The following is a 24,658-nucleotide window of genomic DNA, read 5'->3' on the forward strand; positions in this document are numbered from 1 at the left end:
ACTGGAGTACTTACATGAATGTCCCTGGATTACGTGCGCATTAATTATAATGTGTATAAAAGTGTTAATTTTGTGAAAAAATTTGGAGGACGTTTACTTCCTCTTTCTGACGTTTAACATATTTTTGATGTTAAAACAAATATGCTATAGAAGAAACTTCAAATAAATTCTACAACTCATTTCAGACAATACCCGGACACGTCTAGAGTACAAGATCATTTTCCTTAGCAGTTACAAGTACTTCAGTGGTAAATTTAAGGGAATACTGAATTAGGAGGTTGATTTTAGGGGCAAGAAGCATGTCAACTTGCTAAATTCTATGATAAAATACTGAGTACGTAATCCTTACAACATACCTTTCTTTACAAAAGACGTCCTTGCCAGCCAGCCCTTTACCTAGACATGCAAAGTGAGGAGATGCTCTAAAGGCAAGAGTTTAGACCTTTTCCCCTAGTCTCCACGCTGTGGTGGAGCTTTCAAATTTACTTTTCCTACACTGAACTACTAAAGAAACTAAGGAGACCTTGAAGGTGCCCAAGTGCCAGAAAACAAACCACGCATGAGGCAGCCACCTTCAGAATTCTTCAACCTATTGTTGGAGGAAGAAACAATTACAAAGACTCCCTCCTAAAGGCTTTTTATATACTTTTAACATTCTATCATTTTAATAGAGTTCTGTGGCTTTTACCATTAAGAATGTTATTAACCAAAGTTACCTCAATAAGTTTAATTTAAACATTAATTTAAAAAACGATCTGTCCTGTGTCACTATTTGAGCAAATGGGACTAACCTTGAAAGTTTGATGGCAAACTTCCAACGATGGAAAGGAGCTTTATAGTTACTATGATTTCTTTAGGAAAGTAACCCGGAAAGACTTTATTATTACTTAAAAAGACATATCCACACACAGTTTGGCCCAGAAAACACATTTTTAAGGTCTATCCGATAGGAAGCACCAATGTGTAAGGATGTACCAGGATGTTAACTACAACACTGTTCATATGGTAGGAAAACCCTGGAAACCCAAAAACAGAGAAGAGATTGAAGAAACACCGGTATAGCTGTGGCAATTATAGCTATGGCTATTACCCCAAGACCCTACCCCTAAAACCTGGATATGAATTTATCTAGAGTAGCAGTTCTTGCACGTTAGATTATGTAGGAGCCTTAAAACAAATTCTGACTCCTGAGCCCAACTCCAGACTAGACTGAGTAAAAATCTCTGTGGATGAGACCTGGTAATCAATATTTTTAAAAGCACTGGATGATTTCAATATACAGACAAGGTTGTAGACCACCGGATGGCCATGGTACATTATTAAGTGAAAAAAGCAAGTTATAAAGTAATATGCATATTATCGCACATTATATTATGATAATTATAATAATCTACAAATACAGGTTTGTACGAGTTGAGATAAAGGTACAGAAAGGTATACTACAGATTATCGACATAGAAGAGACAGAAGTGACTATTAACAGTTTTTATCATCTTTGGAATATTTTCATTTTTAACATGAAATGATAAACATTATTAAAAACATGGTTATTAACAATAGGAAACAGTAAGTGAGCGATCTACGAGAACTCTGTACTATCCTTGAAACTTTTCTGTAAATCTAATTATTCTAAAATAATAAGCTTATTAAAAAAACATGATTACCAACATTAAAGATAAAAATTGCCCCCAATCTCATCACAAAGCTATATCTATTTTTGCATATTAACATCTAGCCTTTGACCCTGCCTGGCATTTATACTTACAAACGAGGATGCTTTGCATTCAGTGCTTCTTGACACTAATTGGATGATAAACCATTCGAATATCTACATTATCTTGAGAATCACATTTTCAAAGCTATCTAATAATCCATCATGTTGCTGTGCCATAATTTAGTAAATACATCCTCTACACATCAACATTTAGCCCATCCAGGTTTTGTTATAGATAGTACTATAATGAAATTATAGAATTTTTGTTTATTCTCTTGAAAAATTTGTAGTAGTAATTATTACTAGAAGTAGTCAATGCTATACAGTGTCAAATAACTTCCAAAAGTTATACAGACCATTTGTAATATTACCAGCATTTACATAACAGGTTCACAATTTTTCCACGACTGCACGGGACTGGATTTTGTTCTTTAGTTTACTAATGTAAAGCAGTCCTTCAAGGTGGCTTTCATTTCTGTTCTGCCCCTCCTTTTTGTTTCTTTTAAAAGAAAGAACTGGCACCAGCAGGAACAGGATGGGTTATACAAAAACAACATCTGTGTTCCAAGGTTGGTGCAAGAAGAGGAGCTAAGTGCAGAAGCCTTGGGAATATGGGACAAATCACTTAGGTGCACACTGCTTAACTACCTATAAATTCATACTCCTCTGGTCTGCTGGGACCTATCAGTTAACTGCATAATAGAGCTATGTGCAAACTAAACTGTGTGTCAAATGTTACCCTAGATAAATTAATAGCCGTAAAGACTGTTAAGAGGCTGGTCAAAGTACAGTAAACTGGATCTCACAAAAAGGTTAAAAATGCTCATTACTCTCAAGCTATCCTGTTATTCTTCCTGGCGGGGATGGGAGGGGACAAGAGTTCATGGGCAAGTGTATCCCAGAAGGACCTCTTCCACATTCCTGGTAAACAGGAAGGCAATTCTCCCAGCACTTGAACTTGTTTTCAAACATGAATATTCAAGACTTCGCCAAAAGGACTAAATAAGACTTGTACAATCAAAAAAGATTGTACAGGATTGTGTAAGACAGCAAATATAATGAATAAGCACATGTTCACTTGTGTGAAAGTCCAGTCTTGCAAAGGGCGTGGCGAACGGGCACTTATGGGATTCCTTCATTGGATGGGTGGTTTGAAACCTTTCCCAAACAGTTCCACCTCTCCTATTATGTTGTCTCAATTTTAAGCATCCTTATGTGTGTATGCATATGTACATATATATGTATATACATTTTCATTCGAGACTCATTCAAAGGTATCAAAATCTCACAATGCATTAAGGAAACAGACAAAGGTAGTCAGGTTCTCTTCTCAAAAAACCTCCAGAGCAGTTGATAAAGAGGCATCAGAAATCAGTGCAATCAGCCATGACAGATGTCCAAGCAGGCTACACTGAGGTACAAAGGAAAGAGCAGAACCAAAAGGAGCACAAACATATGTGAGAATTTCTTCATAAATTGTAAAGAGCTACAGGAATGTTTTTATTACTAATATATGTTAACCTCTCATTTTAAAAGAGATACATTAATAACTGTCTTGTCTATTTTTCTGTTTAAGAACACTTAAACAGAAAGCACTGTCATTAAAAGATTTACTTATGATTCTCAAAATAAATAATAAAAAAATAAAGAAAAGAAAAAAGGGATACAGGCCAGAGAGCATCCAAAATGGCTAATATTTGGGGAATGGTTAAGTGCAGCCTATTCATGGAAAATTTGTTATAAAAAATTGTACTTATAAAGAGCTCTTAAAGATGGGGGAAACGCATATATGTTAAGTGAAGAAACAGTATGCCCCAATTATATTTTAAAATGTGAAAAATGAAGGAAGAAAATATGCCCAAATACCATCAGTGAATCCTTCTGGTTGATGAGATTACGGGTAACTGTTTTCCTCCTCAACCTTGCATAGAACTTTACAAACTTTCTGAAAATATGTATGTACTTTGATCAGTGAGAAACAAAAACCAGATAAGCAACTTTTTCTTTATTCCACTTTAGACAGTATTTAAGTTGGCACCAATTTACATACTTAAGGTTGAAGATGTTAATATATATTCAAAGAATTATGCAAATAGCACTAAGACGTCAGGAACTGTACCACTTGAACAAATCTGAGAACACGTATTCACACGGGAGGACCACTAAGGCCTCATCTGACTCTAAGACTGGGATTTCTGTAATCTCAGCTCACCTGCCCACCTTGCTGCTCTAGCACAGCATCTTGTTGTTTCTTCATATCATAAATCACTAAATAACTGCTTATTTGCCATTTCTGCCCCTTATCCCCCAACAGAGTAGAGGCTCTAAGAGAGAAAGGCTTTATCCGCTTTTCGCCTGACTGTATGTCCATCATCTTGTAGCCAGTGCCTGGCACACAGTTGAAGTTCATTAAACATTTGTTAAATAAATGTACCCAAGTCACCTGGCATCACTCACTATTCCCAATCCTCTCCCCCAATGGTATCCCCCCAGTGTCACTAATTTCTCCTGCACTTCCATCTCCACAATACGACCTATCCCCTAAAGCATTAATTAACATGAAAACCAAAGAAAAGAATTCAGAGAAGTAGAGGATAATCAACTATTCTCTAGGCAAAAAGCACCGCATCTGCTCTATGAGTTCATGGTCTCACTGAAGCAGAGCTCGGGATCATGGGGAGCACTGTTTTTCATAGCCGCTTCTCCATTAATCCTAAACCCCTCCCTCACCCCATGCCCCACATTACCATCTCCATTTTAAAGATGAAGAACCTGAGGCTAGGCAAAATGAAGCGAGCTCACCTCCAGTAACCCAGCTCCTGAGTGGTAAGCGACCAAAAACTGCAGCAGAGAGCAGAGCAGAAGCAGCGCACTCGAATGCATGTGAACACCAGACAGAATGGGCTCCAAGTTTTTGGTCCCAAGGATCTTTTTATACTCTTAAAATTTATGTAGGATCCCAACGTGTGGGGTTTTGAGCATTATGGCTATTGATATTTTTCATATTGGAAATTAAAACAAATTCTTAAAATATCTGTTTTCAATAAATTATTCATTTACTAGCAATGAACCCACTATGTGCCAACATTTTTTTATGAAAAAATATTTTTCAAAACAAAAAAAAATTTCGTGGGAAGAGGAAATGTTTTACATTTCTGTAAATCTTTTAAATGTCTGACTTAACAGAAGACAGCTGGATTCACCTATCTCCCTCTGCATTCAAGGTGTCGCAGTATTTTGTTCGAGAGGAAGAAAATCTACCTCTCGCAGATGTGTAGTTGGAAATGGGATAAGTATTTTAATGACTTTAGCAGATAATCATGGATAATCCTCTTTGACACTACATCAGAACTTGACAAGTATGGCTTCTTAAAAGTTCACTGCAAATGGTACAACTACTTTAGAAAAGTCTGGCAGTTCCTCAAGACGTTAAACATAGAGTCAGCGTATGGCCCATCAATTCCACTCCTAGGACCAAACCCAAGAGAACTGAAAACATATCTCCAAACAAAACCTTGTACACCAATGTTCATAGAATAGCATTTGGCTATTCATAATAGCCAAAGGTGGAAACAACCTAAGTGTCCATCAACTGAGAAATGGAAAAATAAAATGTGGTAGATGCATACAATAGAATATTATTCAGACATAAAAATGAAGTACTCTCTTCCCATAAGCGGCCTCAGGTAACCTCTGAAAATGGTTTGCTATTCACTTGACCCAGAAAACCCCACAAAATCATGCAAATCGAGAGGTTCAAATCTTCATGTTCACGTTATGAACACTAGAACACTCGTGAAACTGCCCAGGCCATCAAGGGTATGCATATCCGAAAAGCCACCAAGTATCTGAAAGATGTCACTTTAAAGCAGCGATGTGTGCCATTCCATCTTTACAATGGTAGAGTTGGTAGGTGTACTCAGGCCAAACAATGGGGCTGGACACAGGGTCGGTGGCTTAAAAAGAGTGCTGAATTCTTGCTGCAATGCTTAAAAATGCAGAGTAACGCAGAACTTAAGGGTTTAGATGTAGATTCTCTGGTAATTGAGCACATCCGGGTGAACAAAGCTGCCAAGATGCGGTGCAGAACTTAACAGAGCTCATGGGCGGATTAACCCCTCCATGAGCAACCCCTGACACACTGAGATGATCCTCACTGAAAAAGAGCAAATTGTTTCTAAACCAGAAGAGGAGGTTGCACAGAACAAAAAGATATCCCAGAAGAAACTGAAGAAACAAAAACTTATGGCCTGGGAGTAAATTTAGCATCAAATAAATGCTAATAAAAGTTAAAAAAAAAAATGAAGTATTAACACATGCTGTAACATGAATGAAACCTGAAAACACTGGCCTCTAACTGAAAGAAGACACAGAAGACCACATATTGTATAGTTCCATTTATATAAAATGTCCATCGAGACAGACAAGGTTGACTATTAGTTGCCAAGGGCTGACTGGCGGGGATAGAAAAATTATAGCTAAAGTGTTCCTTGGGCTATGGGGAACTCAGAGCAAGAGAAATTTACAAAACAAAAATTCTGCCAACAGTTCTGGGGAAATCACAATCATCAACCCCCCCCCTCAAAAAAAAAAAAGATTATAGTCATAAGTCACAGGTTTTTGAAAAAGACATACTGAAAAAAAATGAACAATGTGCACTGGAATCCTTAAAAGGTGGTGGTAGAGGTCACAGAGTGGAGAGCATCAGCATCTGACTCAAGATATGAAAAATTAGAAGTGTGCCAGACTGAGAAGAAAGGAAAAGTCATCCCAATTCAAAAGACTCACTCGTTTGTTCCAATATTCGACTGCCCATGAAGTACCTGGAAGAATTCTAGGGGCTGGAATTCAATAAACAACACAGTTTTCTGTTCTCAAGAAAATTACATTCTAGGAGAGAGAGAGGAAACAGATAAACAAGTAAATGAACAAGAAATATTCAGTTCCTACCACAAAGAAAATAAAACAGGTATCTGGGCAAGAAACTGAAGTAACTTGAATTGTGTCACCGAGTGTGGCCTGAGGCAGTAACAGTTAGCCTGACCTGAAGTGACAGAAAATAGTCACCCTGATCCTGGAACAGTCTGGAGTTCATCTGAAGGCAGTAGGAACCCAGAGAAGAATTATACACGGGAGAGGGTCATGACTGACTTTTTAAAAAGTATCACCCTGCTGGGTAGAGAATTGACTGTAGAACAAGGATACAAGGACCTGTTGGAGGTGTGGTCCAGATAAGAGATGAAAGTAGGTTGACTTAGGGTGGCAGCAGTGACAACTGGGAGACATGAACTGATTCAGAATACACTGTGGAGACAGAAGATATAAGATTCTGGAGTGTTCAGGACAGGTTTAGGCTGGAGTTATGAATTGGGATCCCAAGAGCATACAGCTGGTACTTAACCAATGATACCAGAGATCACCTGGGTCAGGCTGGGAGGAAGGCAGACGTCTGAGACCTGGCTCACAACATTCAGAGGTCCACCAGAGAAAGGACAACACGTGACCATGAGACGTTGTCTGTGAGGTGGCAGAAAACACAAGTCCTGGCGGCACTTAGTTCACATGAATGTCACCAACACATCCCAGTCAATAAAAAAGGCTTACATCACCCAGCCTCTCTGTTTGCCTAAGAGGTAAGATAGAGTTAGTTCCCTATCTTTCCTTTTGGCAGCTCCCCTGCCAATTTGCTAAAACAAGGATGACCATTTACTTTCTTTTCTGTTCATTGATATATTTTATTTACAGACCTGACCCTAAAGGGTAAAAAAGGGAGCTTTTAATAAATACAAGACAATAGAATAGCATACACCAGGGTTGTCCTGGGGTGTCTGTCCTTGAGTATGTCCACACGTATGTCCATCTTTTCTAAAAAACCCAAACGCTCAAGCTGGACTAACTACTGCTTTTGGGTAACGTTTCCCACCAAACCACTGTCTTTTCTCTCGAGTTCTCACACAGAAGAAACACTAAGGGCGTGAGGAAGTGAAAAGAAAATTCCACGTGCAACCAAGTTACGCACGGAAAGGGCACCTCGTGGGTCCTACCGAGTCTCAGGTGGACCACTGCGCCCCTCAACTACACCAAGGCCAGCGCCGGCCTCGGAGCTCGGCTGCTTACTGACCCAACCATCTCCGCCTCTGGCGTCTCGCTTTCCCGGCTGTCTAACAGGGACACCGGCCCCCAAGAATGATGCAGCGAGGCTAAAGTGAGAAATGCACACCCCGACTCAGCACGGGACCTGGCAGGTAGAAAGCACGTAAGGGCAGTGAGGGTAATAACCACCACAGCGTAAGGGACCACGGCACTGGGTTCGATTTCCAGCTCTGCCCCAGGCCCAGGCGCGCCTTCTCGCCAAGGCACCAACGAAAAGGGGCACCTCCGCCCGTCCTCAGTCCCGGGACAGCAGTGCCCACCTGTCCGGACACAGCGGCAGCGCGGCTGCAGTGGCAACTCCCCCACCCCGGGGGAAGCCGGCTAGCCAGGAGAGCTGCCTGAGGCTCCCGGAGCAAACGCGGGACGGCGGGGCGGGCGGCCACTGACCTGCTTGAAGGTGCTGGTGAGGAAGTAGACGAGCGAGAGCCCGAAGACCAGGGCGAGCACCCACCTCTTCCGCAGGAGCCGGCGCCACACGATGGCCGCCAGGTTCACCATGCCGGCACGCACGCGGGGCGCGGCGGCCGGGGCGCGGAGCGGGACAGGCCCGGGACCCGGGCTGCATGGCCCCTACGCGGCCGGCAGCCGCATCCCTGACGCCGGGAGCCGGCCCCGCGGCCCTCAGCCCAACCAGCTCCCGTCAGCCAATCCGCGCCACGTGACCGCGCTCTAGGTCCCGCCTCCACTCCCCCTGCGTCACCGGCCGACCTCGCTCGGCCTCATCGCCATTGGTCCCTGAGGAGAGACGGCTTTCTATTGGCTGAGGCCCGGGAAAGGGGCGGGCAATCATGTGCTTGCGGGTGTAGTTGTGCCCGGATCTTAGCGCATGGCCAGTCAACTGGAGAAAGAATCCTGCGAGAGGCCGGAAGCACTCGGTAGTCACGTGCTCCCGGGGCTGCTCGAGTAATGATTGGCTTGGAAGGACGTGAATGATGCCGCTGTGATTGCTGAATTGTCTCTGCAGGTAAAAACAGAACGCGATTTTCTTTTTCCTGGGAATAGTCCATTTAGTCTCCTGCCCTTGCAGTCCCTAGGGCGTTTTGAGCTGAACGTTGGCTGCAGGAATGAAAAATGCTCGCGGCATCCTACCCAGAGTGCACCTGCCTCCTTTCAATGCAAGTATTGCAAGAGATGCTCTCTTGCGTGCGTTTCGGTGCAGTCATGTATAAGGACCCGGAGACTCAACTTAAAACATAGCATGCATTGAAAAGTATCTGTGTAATTCTTCATGGGTATGTAGTCCATGCATAGAGCAGAGGGTTAAAAGCCGTTTCAGTCATTCAAGTGCATCCCATGTGCAAATATTTATTCCAGAATTCAACATTGGAATAATTATTTACGGCCTGCATTCAACAAAGAATCTAAAGCCCCTTCAAAAGCAAGCATCTGAAAGTAGAATCTTGACCATTTAATTTAGGAGGCTGTGTCAAATTTGTGGATGGAAGCTTTGGGATACTGTATTTTATTTTCCCCAAGTATCGCAGGTAATGGGGAGTCATTGTTTGGATTGCATTAAGCTGGCATGCAAGTTCTTGAGAAATGTTTAGATAAAAAGCTTTCCTTCATATATGAAGATGCTGCTGCTGACTCATTTCTTAGCTGATTTTCCAAAAGAGAAAGAAGGCTTAGCCAGTGGGTTTTCTCTTTAATCAATGACCCCAGTAACACCAATGCTGACCCCTGAAGAAGGCTGGTCAGGATTAGGAAGTCATTCAACAACCAGTTATGGTGCCCTGAACTAAAAGAGTCTCAGATATCATATTTGGTCCTCATAAAAAGGGTATTCAAGGAGGCTAAACTTATTTATGGAAAGTCTCTGGCCTTCATTTCTTCTTTAGGGTGAAAGGTCTGGAGGGAGCAAGGGATGTAGAAAAAGGTAACTGAGAGATCCAGAGTTTTACTTATTGAACAAACACATGAGTGCTACTCTGTGCCAGGCACAGTTTTAGATACTGAGGTAGAGGGACAAAGCAGGCCGAAGGCTCTCTGCTTTTGTGGCATTTACCTTCTAAAGAAGGACACATCATAAATAAGCAAACCTGTAAATAAATAAGTGCTCTGAAGAAAGTAAAACAGGGCAGTGTTATGGTGAGTCAGGAGGGCGAAAGGAGAAGGCCTTTTGGAGGAAGTGACGTTTGATCTGAAGGAGCTAGCAAGAAGGAAAAGAATTCCAGGGAGAAGGAACGGCAGGTTCAAAGTCCCTGAGACAGGGACAGCTGGTATGTTTGCAGAACAGAAAGGCTAGTGTGGCTGGAGGGGAGTGGTTAAAGGCAGAGGGGAGGGAAATAAGGTGGGAAACAGGTGAGGTGCATCAGGTAGAACCTGTAGGGTATGAACAGATTGAATTTTCTTCTGATTGCAATGCAAAGCTATTGGGGGCTCTAAAACATATGTTCTGTATTCCCCAATTAGGACTCAGTTTGACAATAGGACAAAATACATTGAGATCATGACCATCCTCAGGAGTCCTAACGAGAGATCGATGAGAGGGAATCATATACTTATAGCTACCCATGATGTCCCAAGACTTATTCTCAGGTTCAAGGCACCCCATGGACTATTCATGTAAGTGTTCTGTTCCATCCAGGGTTTGGAGTCTCAAACTCCCTTGACCTTTGCATCCCTCTGGGGAGGAAGAGGAGCGGGAGGCCTGCTTTCTCTGGAATCCAGTGGTCACATCCCCATCAGGAGCCCTGAATGCTCACCTCAGGTGTCGTCAACATGGAGTTCTGAAGTCCATGTGGCTCCTCACAGTGAACAAGGTGACATGTCCACATGAAAGTTCACATTTTCATTACCACTTTATTCAATGTGAGGGGTGGAAAGCAGCTTTGGGTGAAGCCACTCCACCCCCACCCATTCAACAGATGAGGAATCTGAGGCCACGGAGAGGTTACTGATTTGTCCAGAGTCACACAGCAAATTAGGGTCTATATCTGTCCAGAATCCACGTCTCCCTCTGCCAGTTCCTGCTCACATCACCACACTACTTTCTCTTCTCCCGGGAGAACTTCCTCTACCTCTGGGTCTCAACATCTGTATCTGTGAAATGGGGAGATGACACTTTCTTTACTCAGTATTGTTGAATGACATAACAGATGGAAAGAGGGTTTGGAAAATGTCAGCTCTAGAGATGTGATATATGAGTAGTCCTTATTTATGGTTGCCATGGCAATCTGACAGGCAGCGTGAAGGCTGGGAGAGTCTGGCTCATGCCATGTGTTGGCTTTCAGGTCTTAAGGAAAATGCAGAGACGCCACAGCAGTAACACGGATAACGTTCCACCTGAAAGGTAGGCATCCCCTGGTTTCTTTCTATCTGGGGACTCTGGGCTTCGGGTGGTCAGGGGTAACCCAAAACTGGATTGAATACCTGCCTCTCAGGGTTTCTTGTTAGAGGAACAAAGGAGATCTGATTGGAAACTGCTTTGCACAGTGAGGGCATATACTACTCAATACATAACAGCTGGCATTGCTCTTATGGTAAGTCTCAAAGCCTTTGTGACAGGTGATCCACTTGATTCATTACCTCAATGATTGTACCCACAGGATTTTAATTTATAGAGGTGACTGAGTGACAACATGGAAAGGCTAATGCCATTGAAAGATCTTTATTACTTACATTTCCCGAGAGAAAGGGGCATGTCACACGACATAGGGCCACATGGGGAAGCACCAGGGTCAGTGAGGAGGCAGAAAGAAGCAAAGAGAAAGCATAGGCCACAGCTTTTACTGCTTTCTGCACAAATCAAGGCAGGGGAAACAGCTTAGTGTTGTCTAGTTTGAGTAATGTCAGTGGGCTCTGGGCTGGTCTCTGGTTGTCTGGTGCCTGGTCCTGAGTGATTTGGTGCAGGAGAAATATTGGCTGGATGTGTGAGAATCAGATGAAAGAGGTGGTTGGGAATATGGGCTCTGGATCACAGGGAAGATGTAAACAACTTTGGCTATTAGTTTGGCCCTGTAATTAGTGGATGCCAAATAGACAAATGCAGAATCTAAGAAAACACAGTTAAAACACTCATGAGCTAGAATTTCTCTCGTTAAGCCCAAGAGAGAACACACCATGGGACCTGTTCTCAGGTTGTGACAGTCTCCCTGCCCCAGACACCCCTCACCCCCCACTCTGCTGGCACATACATCCAAGGAGCAGGCAGCCAAGCGTTTCCTCCTCCATATCCTATTCCCTTGCAATTCTGAATCACAGTGTACCCACCACTTCTAGCTTTGGGACTGAGTTTTGCATCGATCCTGCCTGTTCTGCAGGGAAGGGCTCTGGCCTTAAAAATAAGGGCCACCATGTATTGCTACCTACTTACTCTGTGCCACTAATGAGGTTAGGATTATTTTTAACCACAATTTTTATAAGTGAGGAAACTGAGGCTCAGAGAAGGGAAGTAAAGTCACACAGCCAGGAAGTGGCAAGGCTGAGATTCGGACCCCAGTCCCTTTGCCCCCCAGAGTCTGTGCTCTGAGCCAGCACATTTCGTCTGCCTCCTATCTGGGTGGACCCATTCCTCTCCTGGGCTGCCTCCTACTCTAGCCGTTAAGTGGTTAAGTTGGAAGCGCAGCCTCTGCCTCCCCAAGGACTATTCTTGCCCATTTAGGCTGAAATCTCCATTGGATGCTGGGACCTGGGGAAGGGAGGCCAGCTATAAAAAGCCCTGTGGTGGATTGAGTCTTCCCTGGTTGTACTGGAGGCCCCCTGAGCCCAGTGAACTCAGAGTGCTGGTGAACTTAAGGGGACCAGGAAGGCTTTCCAGGGCCTCGTGGGGCAGAGAGGATGGCCCCCATGTGGGCCAACATGGGCACCTGCCAGGACTCCTTCTTTCTTAGCTCAGCTCCTTGAAGCAGAAAAACCTCGAGGCCCCTTGAGGATCATAGCCATGGTGTCAGTTGTTATTGTCATCGTTAATATTGTCTTTATTATTCTCCCAAACGCCAGGAAGAAGGACCACACATTTCCTGGGATTTTGGAGGGAAGCAGGGATGGGCCATGTGATAGGGGAGGAGCTACCATCTTCCAGTTCCTTCCCATGCACCAGGTTTATGATAACTTACCCTCAAGTCAAGTTTGGGAAGCCAGAGCAACCAACCCCGAGATTTCGTCAGACCAGTATTTACCCTGCAGGGTTTCATAGGTGTTCTGTAAGCTATTAATAGATTTTCCACAGAAAAAAAAGAATCCCAGGGTGAAAGAAGTTTGGGAAACACTAGGTTTAAACAAAATTTCTTTCTTCAATTGTAGGTCTTCTCAGAACCTTTAGTATGCTCACTCATTCATTCTTTCAGACAGTGTTTCTTCTGCACGTTCTATGTGCCAGATGCATTGTGCTAGGTAGGAGAGATACAGTGGGGACAATCATGGTCTTTGACCTCATGGCACAGAGCCAATCTAAAGTACTGTTCTCAGTGCTGATTACACAATGGAATCACCTGGGGCTCTGAAGACAGATGCCAGGGCCCACTCCCAAAGATTTTGATTCGATTGATTAACACTGGGTCCCAGGCACCTGTATAATCACCCCAAGTGATTATAACCTGCAGCCAGGGTTGAGAGCCACAGGTGAGCAGTAAAATGATAACTTGTGGTCAGTCCCAAGCAGGTGAGGTTAGGATGCAGTAAGAACTAGGATCGAGAAGACTGTTATCTATGGGGTTAGGTCAGGCAGGGCAGGCTCCACCAAGCAAGAGATTTTAGTTGAAATCTGAGGGATGAGCATAGGTACCGAAGTGGGACAGGGTAGCGGTGACATCTGGTGAAGGGAACAGCCTGTGCAAAAGCCCCACGGTAGGAAGAACTTGCGTAGTTAGAGAGGGGCACACGGTAAGATTGGAGTTTGGGGCCAGATAATCCAGGGTGTCTGGCAAGTTCTTTGAGCCTCGGTCTCTATCTGTAAAATGGGAATACTATTACCTCCCCTATATAGGGTTTATCTGAAGCTGTGGGAAGGATTTTGGAATGAGAAGCTCTTTTATGGGATAGTGAAGTAACTGAATATGTTTGGTAAAATGCACCCTGGTCTCTGAATGGAGAATAGATCATACAGGGTCAAAAGTGAAAGCACTGTATAATTCCCCCGCAGCCTCCCTCCCACTGCCATTTTGTGCCTGGATAATAGCTAGGATACGTTTATTAAGCACCTACTGTGTGCCCTGGGTTGTAGGTCCAAAGGATGAATGGAACTCAGCTCTGGCTTTCACTAAGCTCATAATATATTTTGAGTGCCGTAAGGGACTGCAGAGGTACTTTGGGGGCCCTCCTGCAGGGTAAGAGGATGGAGGCTCTTTGCCCCTCCGCCTGACACATGCACATGAAGCACATCAGCTCTGCATGTATCTGTTGTGTAGACTGAGTTTCCACATCATGCTTGCATTCGAAGAGAGGACAAGCACAAGAGAAGAGAGATGGCATCCAGAACTCCAGGCATGGTGTTTGTGGGGAAAGTGCACCCAGTTCTGGGCTGACCGCAGGGGTTAACTCATGGCAATGGCCATGGAATCCTTCGGCTGATTCCAACACAAGAGGTCCCTGCTGGGAACTAGAACAGGCAGTTGGCCCTGGAGGTCTTTCCATAGGCACTGGAGAGAATAGTTCACATTTATTGAACACCTCCTAAATCCTCAGTCCATTGAAAAAGGTATTCTGAATTTGACCCCTCAGTAATTCAGTGCATGAATGGTGTTTAGGCCCATTTTTCAGAAGAGAAATGAATTGTTAAGGCCCCTGGGAAGGGTAGAGCTTGGTTCAAATGTGGGCTTCTCTATTAAGTCTTCTTCCCATTACTGTTTGCTGCCCTCCAAAAACCAGCTGTGACCAAGGCTGGACCCTTCTGGGAACTGGGAATCATTGAACTTGAAGATTACTGAGCCAGGGCCCCTGGGTCCCTGAGGTTATTCTAAAATCATAGAACTCTGCTTCTTTTTCATTAAAGTATAGCAGTCAAGAAAGTGAGCTCTAGAGTTAGTCTGCTTGGGTCTGTGTACCCCTTGCTCCATCCCTTACGAGCTGTGTAACTCTGGAAAAGTTACTCCCTCTGTCTGTGCCTCAGTTTCTTGATCTGTCAAATGAGGGGGTATTATTAGTACTTACTTCACAGGGTTCATAAGAGTTAACCAATGGAAAGCACTTAGAAAACTGTTACATAGTAAAATTTCTTTATATATAATTTATTTATTTATCTATTAGTTATTTATTTTTTATTTATTTATTTTAATTTTTTTTGAATGCCTACAGCACCTAATATTCCTAGGTGGTCTCCCATCCAAGTATTAACCAGGCCTGACCCTGCTTAGCTTCCAAGATCAGACGAGATCGGGCATGTTCAGGGTGGCATGGCCATAGACAATAGTAAAATTTCAATAAAGATTGTTATCCTGTTGCTGTTATCATTTGTATGTGTTTGCTAGAGCTGCCCATGACAAGGTACCACAGACTGGAGGGCTTAAACAAAAGAAATCTATTTTCTCACAGTTCCGGAGGCTGGGAGTCCAAGATCAAAGTGTCGGCAGGCTTGGTTTCTTCTTAGGCCTCTCTCCTTGGCTTGCAGATGGCCAGCTTCTCCCTGTGTCTTCACACCACCTTCCCTGTATGTGTGCCAGTGTCCAAATTTCCTGTTACAAGGACATCAGTCATATTGGATTAGGGCCCACCTTAATGAACTCATTGTAACTTAGTCACCTCTGCAAAAACCCTGCCTCCAAATACAGTCACACTCCGAGGTCCTGAGGGTAGGGCTTCGACATAGGAGTTTGCGGGGAGGAATGGTACACAGTTCGGCTTATGACATTGATACTATGATTTGTCCTCCATCCTCGACTGTCTTTCTATCTGCCTGATGTTGTGGGGCTTTCTCTTCCCTTCTGGCCCAGAAATCGCAGCCAAGCGCTCAGCTCCGAGGCCAGCGTGGATGAAGGGGGCGTCTTTGAGAGTCTGAAGGCAGAAGCGGCCTCCCCGCCAGCGCTCTTCTCCAGCCTCTCCGGCCTCCCGGCAGGCAGCCTTCCGGCCACGCCGTTCCCGTCCAGCCTGGTGCTGGGGGCCTCGGCCAGTGGCGGGGACGTGTTCATCCAGATGCCCGCGTCCAGGGAGGAGAGCGGGGGCCGGGGCGAGGGGGGCGCCTACCACCACCGCCAGCCCCACCACTTCCACCACAGTGCGGGACACCGCGGGAGCTCGCTGCTGCAGCACGTGGGCGGGGACCACCGCGCGCACCCCGACGAGGCGGGCGACGAGCAGCCGGGCACTCCTGCCCCTGCCCTGTCCGAGCTGAAGGCTGTGGTCTGCTGGCTCCAGAAAGGGCTGCCCTTCATTCTGATCCTCCTGGCCAAACTGTGCTTCCAGCATAAGCTTGGTGAGTCCCAGGGACATAGGGGCTTCATCCCGAGTGTGTGTGGGGGGGGAGGGGGGGTTCTCCATCCATCCCAAGTGCCAACAGGAAGGCAAGCCACTCACCTCTGAACCTCAGTTTCCTCATCTGTCCAGTGCAGATTGTGGTAGAAGCTTCCTTAGCCAGTTGGTTGCTACGAAGGAGTAGAATGTAGTAAGTAAGAGTTCGGACTGCTTGGGTCTGAACCCAGGCTCTGCCCCTTCCTAGCTGTGTGATGTTGGGTGAGTTATTTAACCTCTCTGTACCTCTGGCCCATCATCCATAAAATGAGGGTTATAATAGGATACGCTTCATGAGATTGCAGTGAAGTTAAATGAGCTAATATATATAAAGCACTTAGGGCAGTACTCTGCAAATGTAGGTTATTATTTTCATCGTATTCATTAGTAATACCTGCAAAACACTTAACATAGAACCAGGCACAGAGCAAGTGCTCAATAAACATTACCAATTGTTAGTGTTATTAGGAACATGATTCATAAAGTGCTTATCCTAGAGCCTGACACACTTAACATTCAATAAATGGTGTCTGGCCCACTATTACTGTTACTTATTGTTATCAGATCAGGATGTTGATGTGCCCTGGAGAGTTTTAGGCTGTTTCAGTCCTGTAGGAGGAATCACGGTAGGAACTATCTCACGGCCAACTACATCTCATAAGACAATATTTAGAGGGATTAAGCTATCCTTCCTGTTTTATTTGCCCCCTTCTTGGTAAATGCTAACTGCCTCACATCACCCCACTTTCCTTGCTGGGGTGCTACCATGGAAGCCCCTCCTTTTCTAGTGCTAGAAACGGAAGCTGGCATGTTCCCCCTTACCCTGAATTCCAGCAAACTCCCAATTTAAATTTTATTCTCGAGGATGGTCATTTTCTTTTTCAGTTGGTAGGTTTATTTGTTTTTTGTTTTTTGTTTTGGTCTGTTTTTGTTTTTGTTTTTGTTTTTTTAATCGAGGAGGAGAATAGAAGAAAGGCTTGTGGGGTTACTAGTTTTTATCTTACGTATTTTCAATGAAGAAGTACATCTTTGACAAAGTAGATCTGGCAAAATACCTGGAGTACACATGCTATTAAAAAGTTAAAAGTGAGCTCCAAGCATGAGGGTCTGTGAACATCATGTGAAAGCAGAATCCTGTAAGGAAAAGTAGGGTTTGAAAATCCCCATTCAGGGAGAATTCCAAGGTTGTAGCTTGGCAAACAGTGGCAATTGCATGAATTGCAGAAGAAAGTTCAGTTCTGTTCCCCCTTCTTCCAGGGTCATGCTTTCCTGTCAGTAGGAATTTTTCCCCCCTCTTTAAATTTTCTTTATGGTGTTATGATCTTTTTCTGTGTATGCTTTTATCACAAATAACACTTCAGATCCATTTTGAAAGTAGAAATAATAGGTACCATTTACTAACTGCTAGAGATTGTGCACTATAAGCAATATCCTTCCATGAGATAAGTACTGTTAGTACCCTGTCCGTTTTATAGATGAGGAAACTGGGCCTCAGAGAGGTGCAGTGCCTAGCCTAAGCTCATACAGAGAAGAGGCGGCAGAGTCGAGATTTGAACCCAGGTCTTACCAGACTGCACAGCCTGTGCCTTTCACTGGTTCTATAAAATACCCGACAGTGGCCTTGGTTCCATCCGTAAGTCAGAGGCCTATATTCAGAGTAGTTCATGGGTCTTAGTGATGTACATGGCATCCCAAATCCCCCAGAAATGAGATTGCCTCTCTCCTCTGTGGTTAGACTCCAAGGGGACCAGGGATGTGTCTTTTTAACATTGCTCACAGTCCCAAGTAAGCCAGGGCCAGACCTGATGAGTCTAAGTGGGGGTGTTGGGCCCTCCTCTATCCCACAGGCATTGCTGTGTGCATTGGGATGGCCAGCACCTTTGCCTACGCCAACTCCACGCTCCGAGAACAAGTCTCTCTGAAGGTGAGTCACCTGGCAAATTAGTCTCCTATGGCTGCCGTAACAAATGGCCACAATCTTAGTGGCTTAAAACATCAATTTATTATCTTGTAGCCCTGTCTATCAGAAGTCTGAATTGGGTCTCAAGGTGGCAACAAGAATGTATTCCTTCTGGAGAGTTTCAAGGAGAATCTGTTTCCTTGCCTTTTCCAGGTTGTGGAGGTCACCTACATTCTCTGGCTCCTGGCCCCTTCCTCCTCTTCATGCCAACACCATTGCATCCCTGTGGCCATCCTTCCGTAGTCACATCTCCCTCTGACTCTCCTCCCTCTTCTACTTTTAGGGACCCTTGTGATGACATTGGGTCCACCTGGATAATCCACAAGTCTCTCCCCATCTCAGGGTCACCTGATAGCAATGGTAATTCCACCTGTAACCTTAATTCCCCTTTGTCATGTGACCTAACATATTCACAAGCTGCATCAATTAAGACAGGGACATCTTTGGGAGGCTATTCTTATGCCTGCCACCCCTGGGCAGATCCCCGGATGTGCCATCCTTCTCCCAAGCCCTTCTACCGGCAGCATCTCCCCCATGCGCCCCAGCCTAGTCCCTTTACCCTCCTGACATTCAACCAGTTAGCTCACTTCCAACCCATCCTCATGGTACAGGCCGTCCTCCTGGCACTACTCGGTGGCCATACAGCTTCACCACCATCATCCTAAATGCCCTCTTAATACTTGCTGAGCACTAAGCGTGCCCAGCACAGTGCTGGGCTCCTTGCACACTTCATCTTGCACATTTGTCCCAGCAACCTGGGAGAGAGGCAGAGCCATTCTCATTTCATTTTCCCAGTAGGAAACGGTAGCTCAGAAACACTAAGTTTTTTGCCTGAGGTCACACAGCCAGTGCAAGTGGTGGCATCAGGAGATAAACCCAGACGTTGAGTCCACAGGCTCTGCTCATCCCAAATTCAAATCCCAGCTCCTCCACCTACGTCCAACCCTTAGGCAGGTTACCTCGGTGATCTCAGCTTCAGATGCCACCTCTGGAAAAGGAACTGTGCACACCAACTTCATATACCCATAGAATGGATGAAATGAGATAGTGCAGAGAAGGTGTTTAGCACAGTGCCAGGCATATAGGTAACATGTAATTGAGCTATTTAATAAGCCTATGCTTTGTGCTGTATATATGATCCCATAATAGCCACCATCCTCTCTGATCCTTTTTTTGGCATCATCTGATTTCTCAAAAGCACCTGGACCTCTGTGAGGCGTGAAGGGCAGCTCAGTCTCCATTGAGGACATGAGCCCACTGAGGTCCAGAGTTGGCCATGGAGCCAGAGGTTCTTCCTGACCCTTAGTCTCATCTTCTTCATACAAACCCCTTTCTGCTATTAGAACAACAGATCCATCTCCACCATAATGGGACACTTTTTGGCTGTCTCTGAAATGTGCCTTGACTTGAGCTTTAGGGGGTAAAAAGATGCCTTTATCTGTGGGCAGGCTTCTCGGGGTCCTGAACCCTATGAATTGAAGACACAGGTATTGTTTTGCCTGCCTGCACATATTTTCTGTGAAAGAGTCTGCATGACCCTTAGTAAGTTTGGCAATTTCAACTTACAACTAGAGAACTATCCCTTCTGTTCTTCAGAGTTTGGCTTTGGGCACTGCTAATTCCCTCTTTCTCTTCCAACTTTGGTTTGGATTCACAGTGGATTAAACTGGAATCCATTATTTATTGGGGTAAAAAGGGCTGCCGAGTAGATTAATCACACTGAGAAGAGCAGTTGGTTGGTTGGAGGTGGTTTCTAGGGTCGTTAAACTTGACCACTCCTGGGATAATGGGTGGATGGAGATGCATTTATTTTGTCTACGCTGAGGAAATATACATGGTGAGGGTGTGTGGGACACTGAGCTGTGTCTGGAGACAGTGGAGCATTTAGCGAAACCGCAGGGAAGGTTACACTGGGAAAGCTATGAGCTCATCCTGTTCCAGCAATGCAGCCGCCCTGGTCCAGGAAGACATGAGCTTTTGAGAATCAGCAGCACGAGGGTCTACGTATGTCTCCCGGGGTGCGCAGGCGCGGACACACCCTGCCCGGCACCTCCTCCAGAAATTTCCTGCGATGGCTCTTAGGCCGAGAAGCTAATGGGAAATAGCAAACTGAGACTGTTTTCTAGCTTGTCTTCCTGGGGACTAAACAGAAAAGAGGCTGGAGAAAGAAACGGGGCCAGATTGTGAAGGGCTTTGACAGCCAAGCGTACGAATTTGAATTTAATCTTATAAGTGTGGACCTGCATTGAACTTCAGACCAGGACAGTAGCCTGGAGGGAGGACTGTGCTAGAAAAAATGAGAGCAGAAGTTTCCAGCCTATAGATGTGACATCTTCTGCCGGGTTGTAAAGTCTGGATACTGGGTCTTACCATTTAGCGAGCCTGAAATAGGAACCCGTACCAGACCGAATGTTTACATTTATGAATTTTACTTAATCCTTAACAAAAGCCCTGTTTTTACATGAGGGCACTGAGGCTTAAAATGTGTAGGAGCTGCTTAGCCTCGCTGTGCCTTAGCTCCTAACAGTCAATGTGAACTGACATCTAGTATACACCAGGCACTTTTCGAAGCATCTCATGTACATTAATTTTCACAGCTTTCTGAGGGAGAGACAATGTATTCCCATTTTACAGACGAAGAAAGGGAAATGAAAAGAGTTTAAGTAATCTGCCCCGGTAGCAGACCAAGGATTTGAACTCAGGCTTCCAGTTCCAAAGTCTGTGCTGCTAACCACTGCGCTATCCTGCCTTTCTGGGTAATTCCCCAAGCAGGTTTCCACATTTCTGTCGTAATCATCCCTTGGGTGCTAGTAGGATGGAAAGATGCCAACATGCTTCTCTATTCACCACTAGCCCCAAAGTTTCCTCCAAACCTTTGAGAAAGGAAAAGGTTACTCCTTGTCAGAAAACATTCTGGAATATTCTGCCATGTACACCTTTGGCACTGCAGCATCCCTACAGATCTCTTGCTTTCTCTCCAGGAAAAGAGGTCAGTGCTGGTCATCTTGTGGATCTTGGCCTTTCTGGCGGGGAACACCTTGTATGTCCTCTATACGTTCAGTTCCCAGCAGCTGTACAACAGGTGAGCAGGGGAGTCTGACACACACCGCCCCCCCACCCCGCCGTGGGAAAGTGGGGGAGGGTGTTGTCAGGGTTGGGACACACACCCTTTCACTTGAGAACAATGCAGTAGTGCTTTGTCACGTAGTAACTTTCAAGTTCCACCCTGTCGTGTACACACATGCCTAGAGCAGAATTCTCTCCTAGAAATGCAAGCCACATATTTAATTTTATATTCTCTAATAGCCACACAGTGGCTAGTGGAGGAGGGCTGGCCAGTGAGGGCCTCCAGGATGGGATGGAGACTCGAGCCAAGCTTTCAGAGCACGCACATCTGTTTTGCAAAGGGCAATCGGGCAGTTAGTGCCGAGACATCAGCTCACATCTCACACACTGCATTAGTAGTCTAGCCCAGAGTATCAAGGCTGCTGGAGGCTCTAGGAGGTGGAGTTTCCCAGAACCTCGAATGAATTTCCAGCTCCTGTCACACTCTGGGCATGATCACAGTCACAGACTCAGCCTTCTGCGTCCCCATCAAACCCGGGCTAAGTCAAACTGGCAGCACAGTAAGAGAAAGCTGTTTAGGGAGAAAAGCAACAGAGCTGAGACTCTTCCTGCTTGATATCGATCGGGAGTGTGTTTTGTAGGTAATACCAATAGCTATGATCTTATTTTGCCTTCCCAGTGACCCAGCAGAATACCGATGTCCCCATTTCATAGTGAGGAAACCCTTTTCAATGATCTTAGTCCCGGTAACTAGCCCTTACCAGCAAGCTCATGTCTTTCTAGGATTTAAGTCTGATGACCAATGTCAGAGAGTCTTAGTCCTGCCACTTACCAGCCTTGTGCTTTGTGGCAGATAATGGAACTCTTTGGAGCCTGTCCTAATCTCCTCATTCGTGAAACTGCGACCCAGTTTATTCTTGCCTCACCCACCTGAACAGGCTAATTATTAGGGAGGCCAAATGTTTCAATATGTGAAAAGTACTGGATAAACCACGGACCATTCGACATATCATAATCCTGTAATTAATTTTATTCTTTTATGATGAATTACTATACCTATTGGCAGTGATGGCTAATAAGGAGCAAAACCGATGATAAAATATATCAGTTCATTAATTTTCATAGCGTATGTTCGAAATAAGTAGACCTAGTGATCAATCTGTGGAAAAACACATTTGCTCCACCCCTCCTACAAATACCAAAACAGAAAACATAAGACCGTGCAAAACAAAAAACACTAAGACACTGAACTAAAACCCAGATAGGTGACTTTAACACCTATCTCTGAGATAACTCTGAGATAAAATAGAAAGTGGAAGGCAGATCTTCATTTTATTGCAATCAGAAGCATAACAGAGAAGCAGAGCATGGAAGTCAACTAACCAGCCCGTGATATCCCCAGAAGCATGAGCAGAGGCAGAGGAGGGAGCTCAGGGCTGCTGACCTCTCCCGTGTTATAACGTGAACGGCCACTCAAACTTGGATACAGAGAATCCCACGGAGACAGGACGAGGGTATGGAAGGAGCCTGAGGTATTGTGAGAGATTGCCAACATGGATCGTTGTCATCGATTTTGCCCTATGCTAGTTCTTTAAAGATTTTTATTATAAATAGAAATAGGTTTTTAAAAATAAAAGTAAACAAATAGACCAGTTCATTCCTAGAATACTATAATAAAGAGGCCTCGGTTCACAGTTTTCAACCAGCCCAGCAGAGCATGTCGGAAGCATTCAGAAAGCAACCACTCTGGGCTGTGTGCACTGTTCCCTGCAGGGGACCCATGAAACTCGATCGGGCCTTCGCTCAGAGCCTCCAATCCAGTAGGAAAAAAGCAAGGGAGCAAGTACAGTTTGGGTGCTGGTTCCAGTCCTAAATCCACATTCTAGCTAATATGCTGTGGGCAGGCGACACCACCTCTTAGCACCCTAGTTTCCCCAGCTCAAAATGGAATAATCATAGCACCTACTTCATAGAGCCATTGGGAAGACAAAATAAGTTAGGACACATAAAGTGTGTAGAGTAGGGCCAGTGTGACGTAAAGAACCAAGAGCTTTTAGCTACTACTGTTATATTATGAATAACATCATCATCCTCTGTGGTAGTAGAGAGCAGTGATGCTCAGTGTGGTCCATGGACATGTGCCAGTTTGAGAACAGCTATTGCCAGTTTCCATTGAGGTAAGTACAGAACTTGAGTGTGAGGCGAACTTACCTGGTCACAGTTGGGTAAAACGAGTTAACACTCCGAGTAGCCTTGCTGTCGAGTAAGGATTGAGGGTACTAACTGCAGCTGGGATGCCTGTGTTTCAGTCAACCTCCCCCTCTTAATATATGCAGGACCTTGTGCATATTACTTTATCTTTCTATGCCTCAGTTTCCTCATCTGCAAAATGGGGTAGATAAGGGGGCCTGCCTCAGAGAGTTGCTGTTCTCCTGGCTGCATGGCAGAGTCTGCAATCTCATAGAAGGATGCTTGTTACTGAATCAAATCTCACCAGTACCACTATGAGGGAAGGAATTTAACTGATAATAACACTGGGGCTTACAGAGACAACATTATTTGCCCAATAAATGGAGAAGCTTGGATTCAAATTCAAGTCTGTCTGATACAAACGCCAATTATCATGTAGTGTGACCTTGGGCAACTTACCTCACCTCTCCAAGCTTCAGTGCCTCATTTATAAAGTGGGGAGAAGCAATACTCACTGTGCAGGACAATGAGATACACTGAATAAAGAGCTTAGCACAGTGTCTGGCACATCAGTTTTCTCTACCCTCCTTCTCCCCCGCCCTCCATAGTGTCGGCCTTCCCTCCTTCCTTCTGCTTCCTCTTGTGAAGCGTGTTGTTGACCCATAAAATAACAGGGGGACCTTAACTGATGATACTCTAGGCTAATCTCATCTTTTAACCCTCAGGGGAACTGAGGCTCAGAGAAGTTAAGAGACTCATTTTAACCCTTAAGGGAACTGAGGCTCAGAGAAATTAAGATACTCACCTGAGCACACACAGTAACCAGATTCAGGAACAGGACACATGTCTGACTCCCAGTTCAGCCAGTTCAGTGTTCTTTCTGCAGGTAATACTTCCAAGGCTCCTGGAATCAGTAGAAGGAGCTGCCAAGGGCCAGTGATCCTAAGTGAGCATCTTGACTCTCTGAACCTTCTCCACAGCCTCATATTTCTAAAGCCCAACCTGGAGACCCTAGACTTCTTCGACCTGCTGTGGATCGTGGGGATCGCAGACTTTGTGCTGAAGTACATCACCATCGCCCTCAAGTGCCTGGTCGTGGCCCTGCCCAAGATCATCCTGGCCGTCAAGTCCAAGGTAGATACTGCCTGTGGCCACCAAGGAGCCCCAGTCATGTTGAACATGCAGGGGATTCA

At 44.9% G+C, this 24,658-nt stretch overlaps 2 protein-coding genes and 2 pseudogenes across 16 annotated transcripts in view; 2 read left to right on the forward strand and 2 right to left on the reverse strand.

Moving 5' to 3' along the window:
* CUNH12orf49 (chromosome unknown C12orf49 homolog) overlaps nt 1–8,538 on the reverse strand; it is a 16,801-nt gene extending 8,263 nt beyond the window's left edge. For 3 of the 8 annotated variants that reach the window (XM_025044517.1, XM_025044519.1, XM_025044518.1), the window contains exon 1: nt 8,319–8,536. In XM_025044517.1, coding sequence (XP_024900285.1) covers nt 8,319–8,432 — 114 coding nt within the window. In that variant the 5' untranslated portion in view covers nt 8,433–8,536. Of the gene's footprint in view, nt 1–8,254 lie in introns of all 8 variants that reach the window. The other 5 variants (XM_025044520.1, XM_015586858.2, XM_006908586.3 and 2 more) reach the window with 5 other exon arrangements.
* LOC112477230 lies at nt 30–8,238 on the forward strand (annotated as a pseudogene).
* Nucleotides 8,539–8,706: 168 nt separating the features above from the next.
* RNFT2 (ring finger protein, transmembrane 2) overlaps nt 8,707–24,658 on the forward strand; it is a 60,085-nt gene continuing 44,133 nt past the window's right edge. For 7 of the 8 annotated variants that reach the window (XM_006908588.3, XM_015586874.2, XM_015586876.2 and 4 more), the window contains exons 1-7: nt 8,707–8,831; nt 10,455–10,629; nt 11,101–11,159; nt 15,736–16,214; nt 18,097–18,173; nt 21,191–21,291; nt 24,446–24,599. In XM_006908588.3, coding sequence (XP_006908650.1) covers nt 10,606–10,629; nt 11,101–11,159; nt 15,736–16,214; nt 18,097–18,173; nt 21,191–21,291; nt 24,446–24,599 — 894 coding nt within the window. In that variant the 5' untranslated portion in view covers nt 8,707–8,831; nt 10,455–10,605. Of the gene's footprint in view, nt 8,832–10,279; nt 10,433–10,454; nt 10,630–11,100; nt 11,160–15,735; nt 16,215–18,096; nt 18,174–21,190; nt 21,292–24,445; nt 24,600–24,658 lie in introns of all 8 variants that reach the window. The other variant, XM_025044505.1, reaches the window with a different exon arrangement.
* Nucleotides 15,092–15,210, reverse strand: LOC112477303 (annotated as a pseudogene).

Source organism: Pteropus alecto, unplaced genomic scaffold (genome assembly GCF_000325575.1).
Source record: "Pteropus alecto unplaced genomic scaffold, ASM32557v1 scaffold113, whole genome shotgun sequence".
NCBI lineage: Eukaryota > Metazoa > Chordata > Mammalia > Chiroptera > Pteropodidae > Pteropus > Pteropus alecto.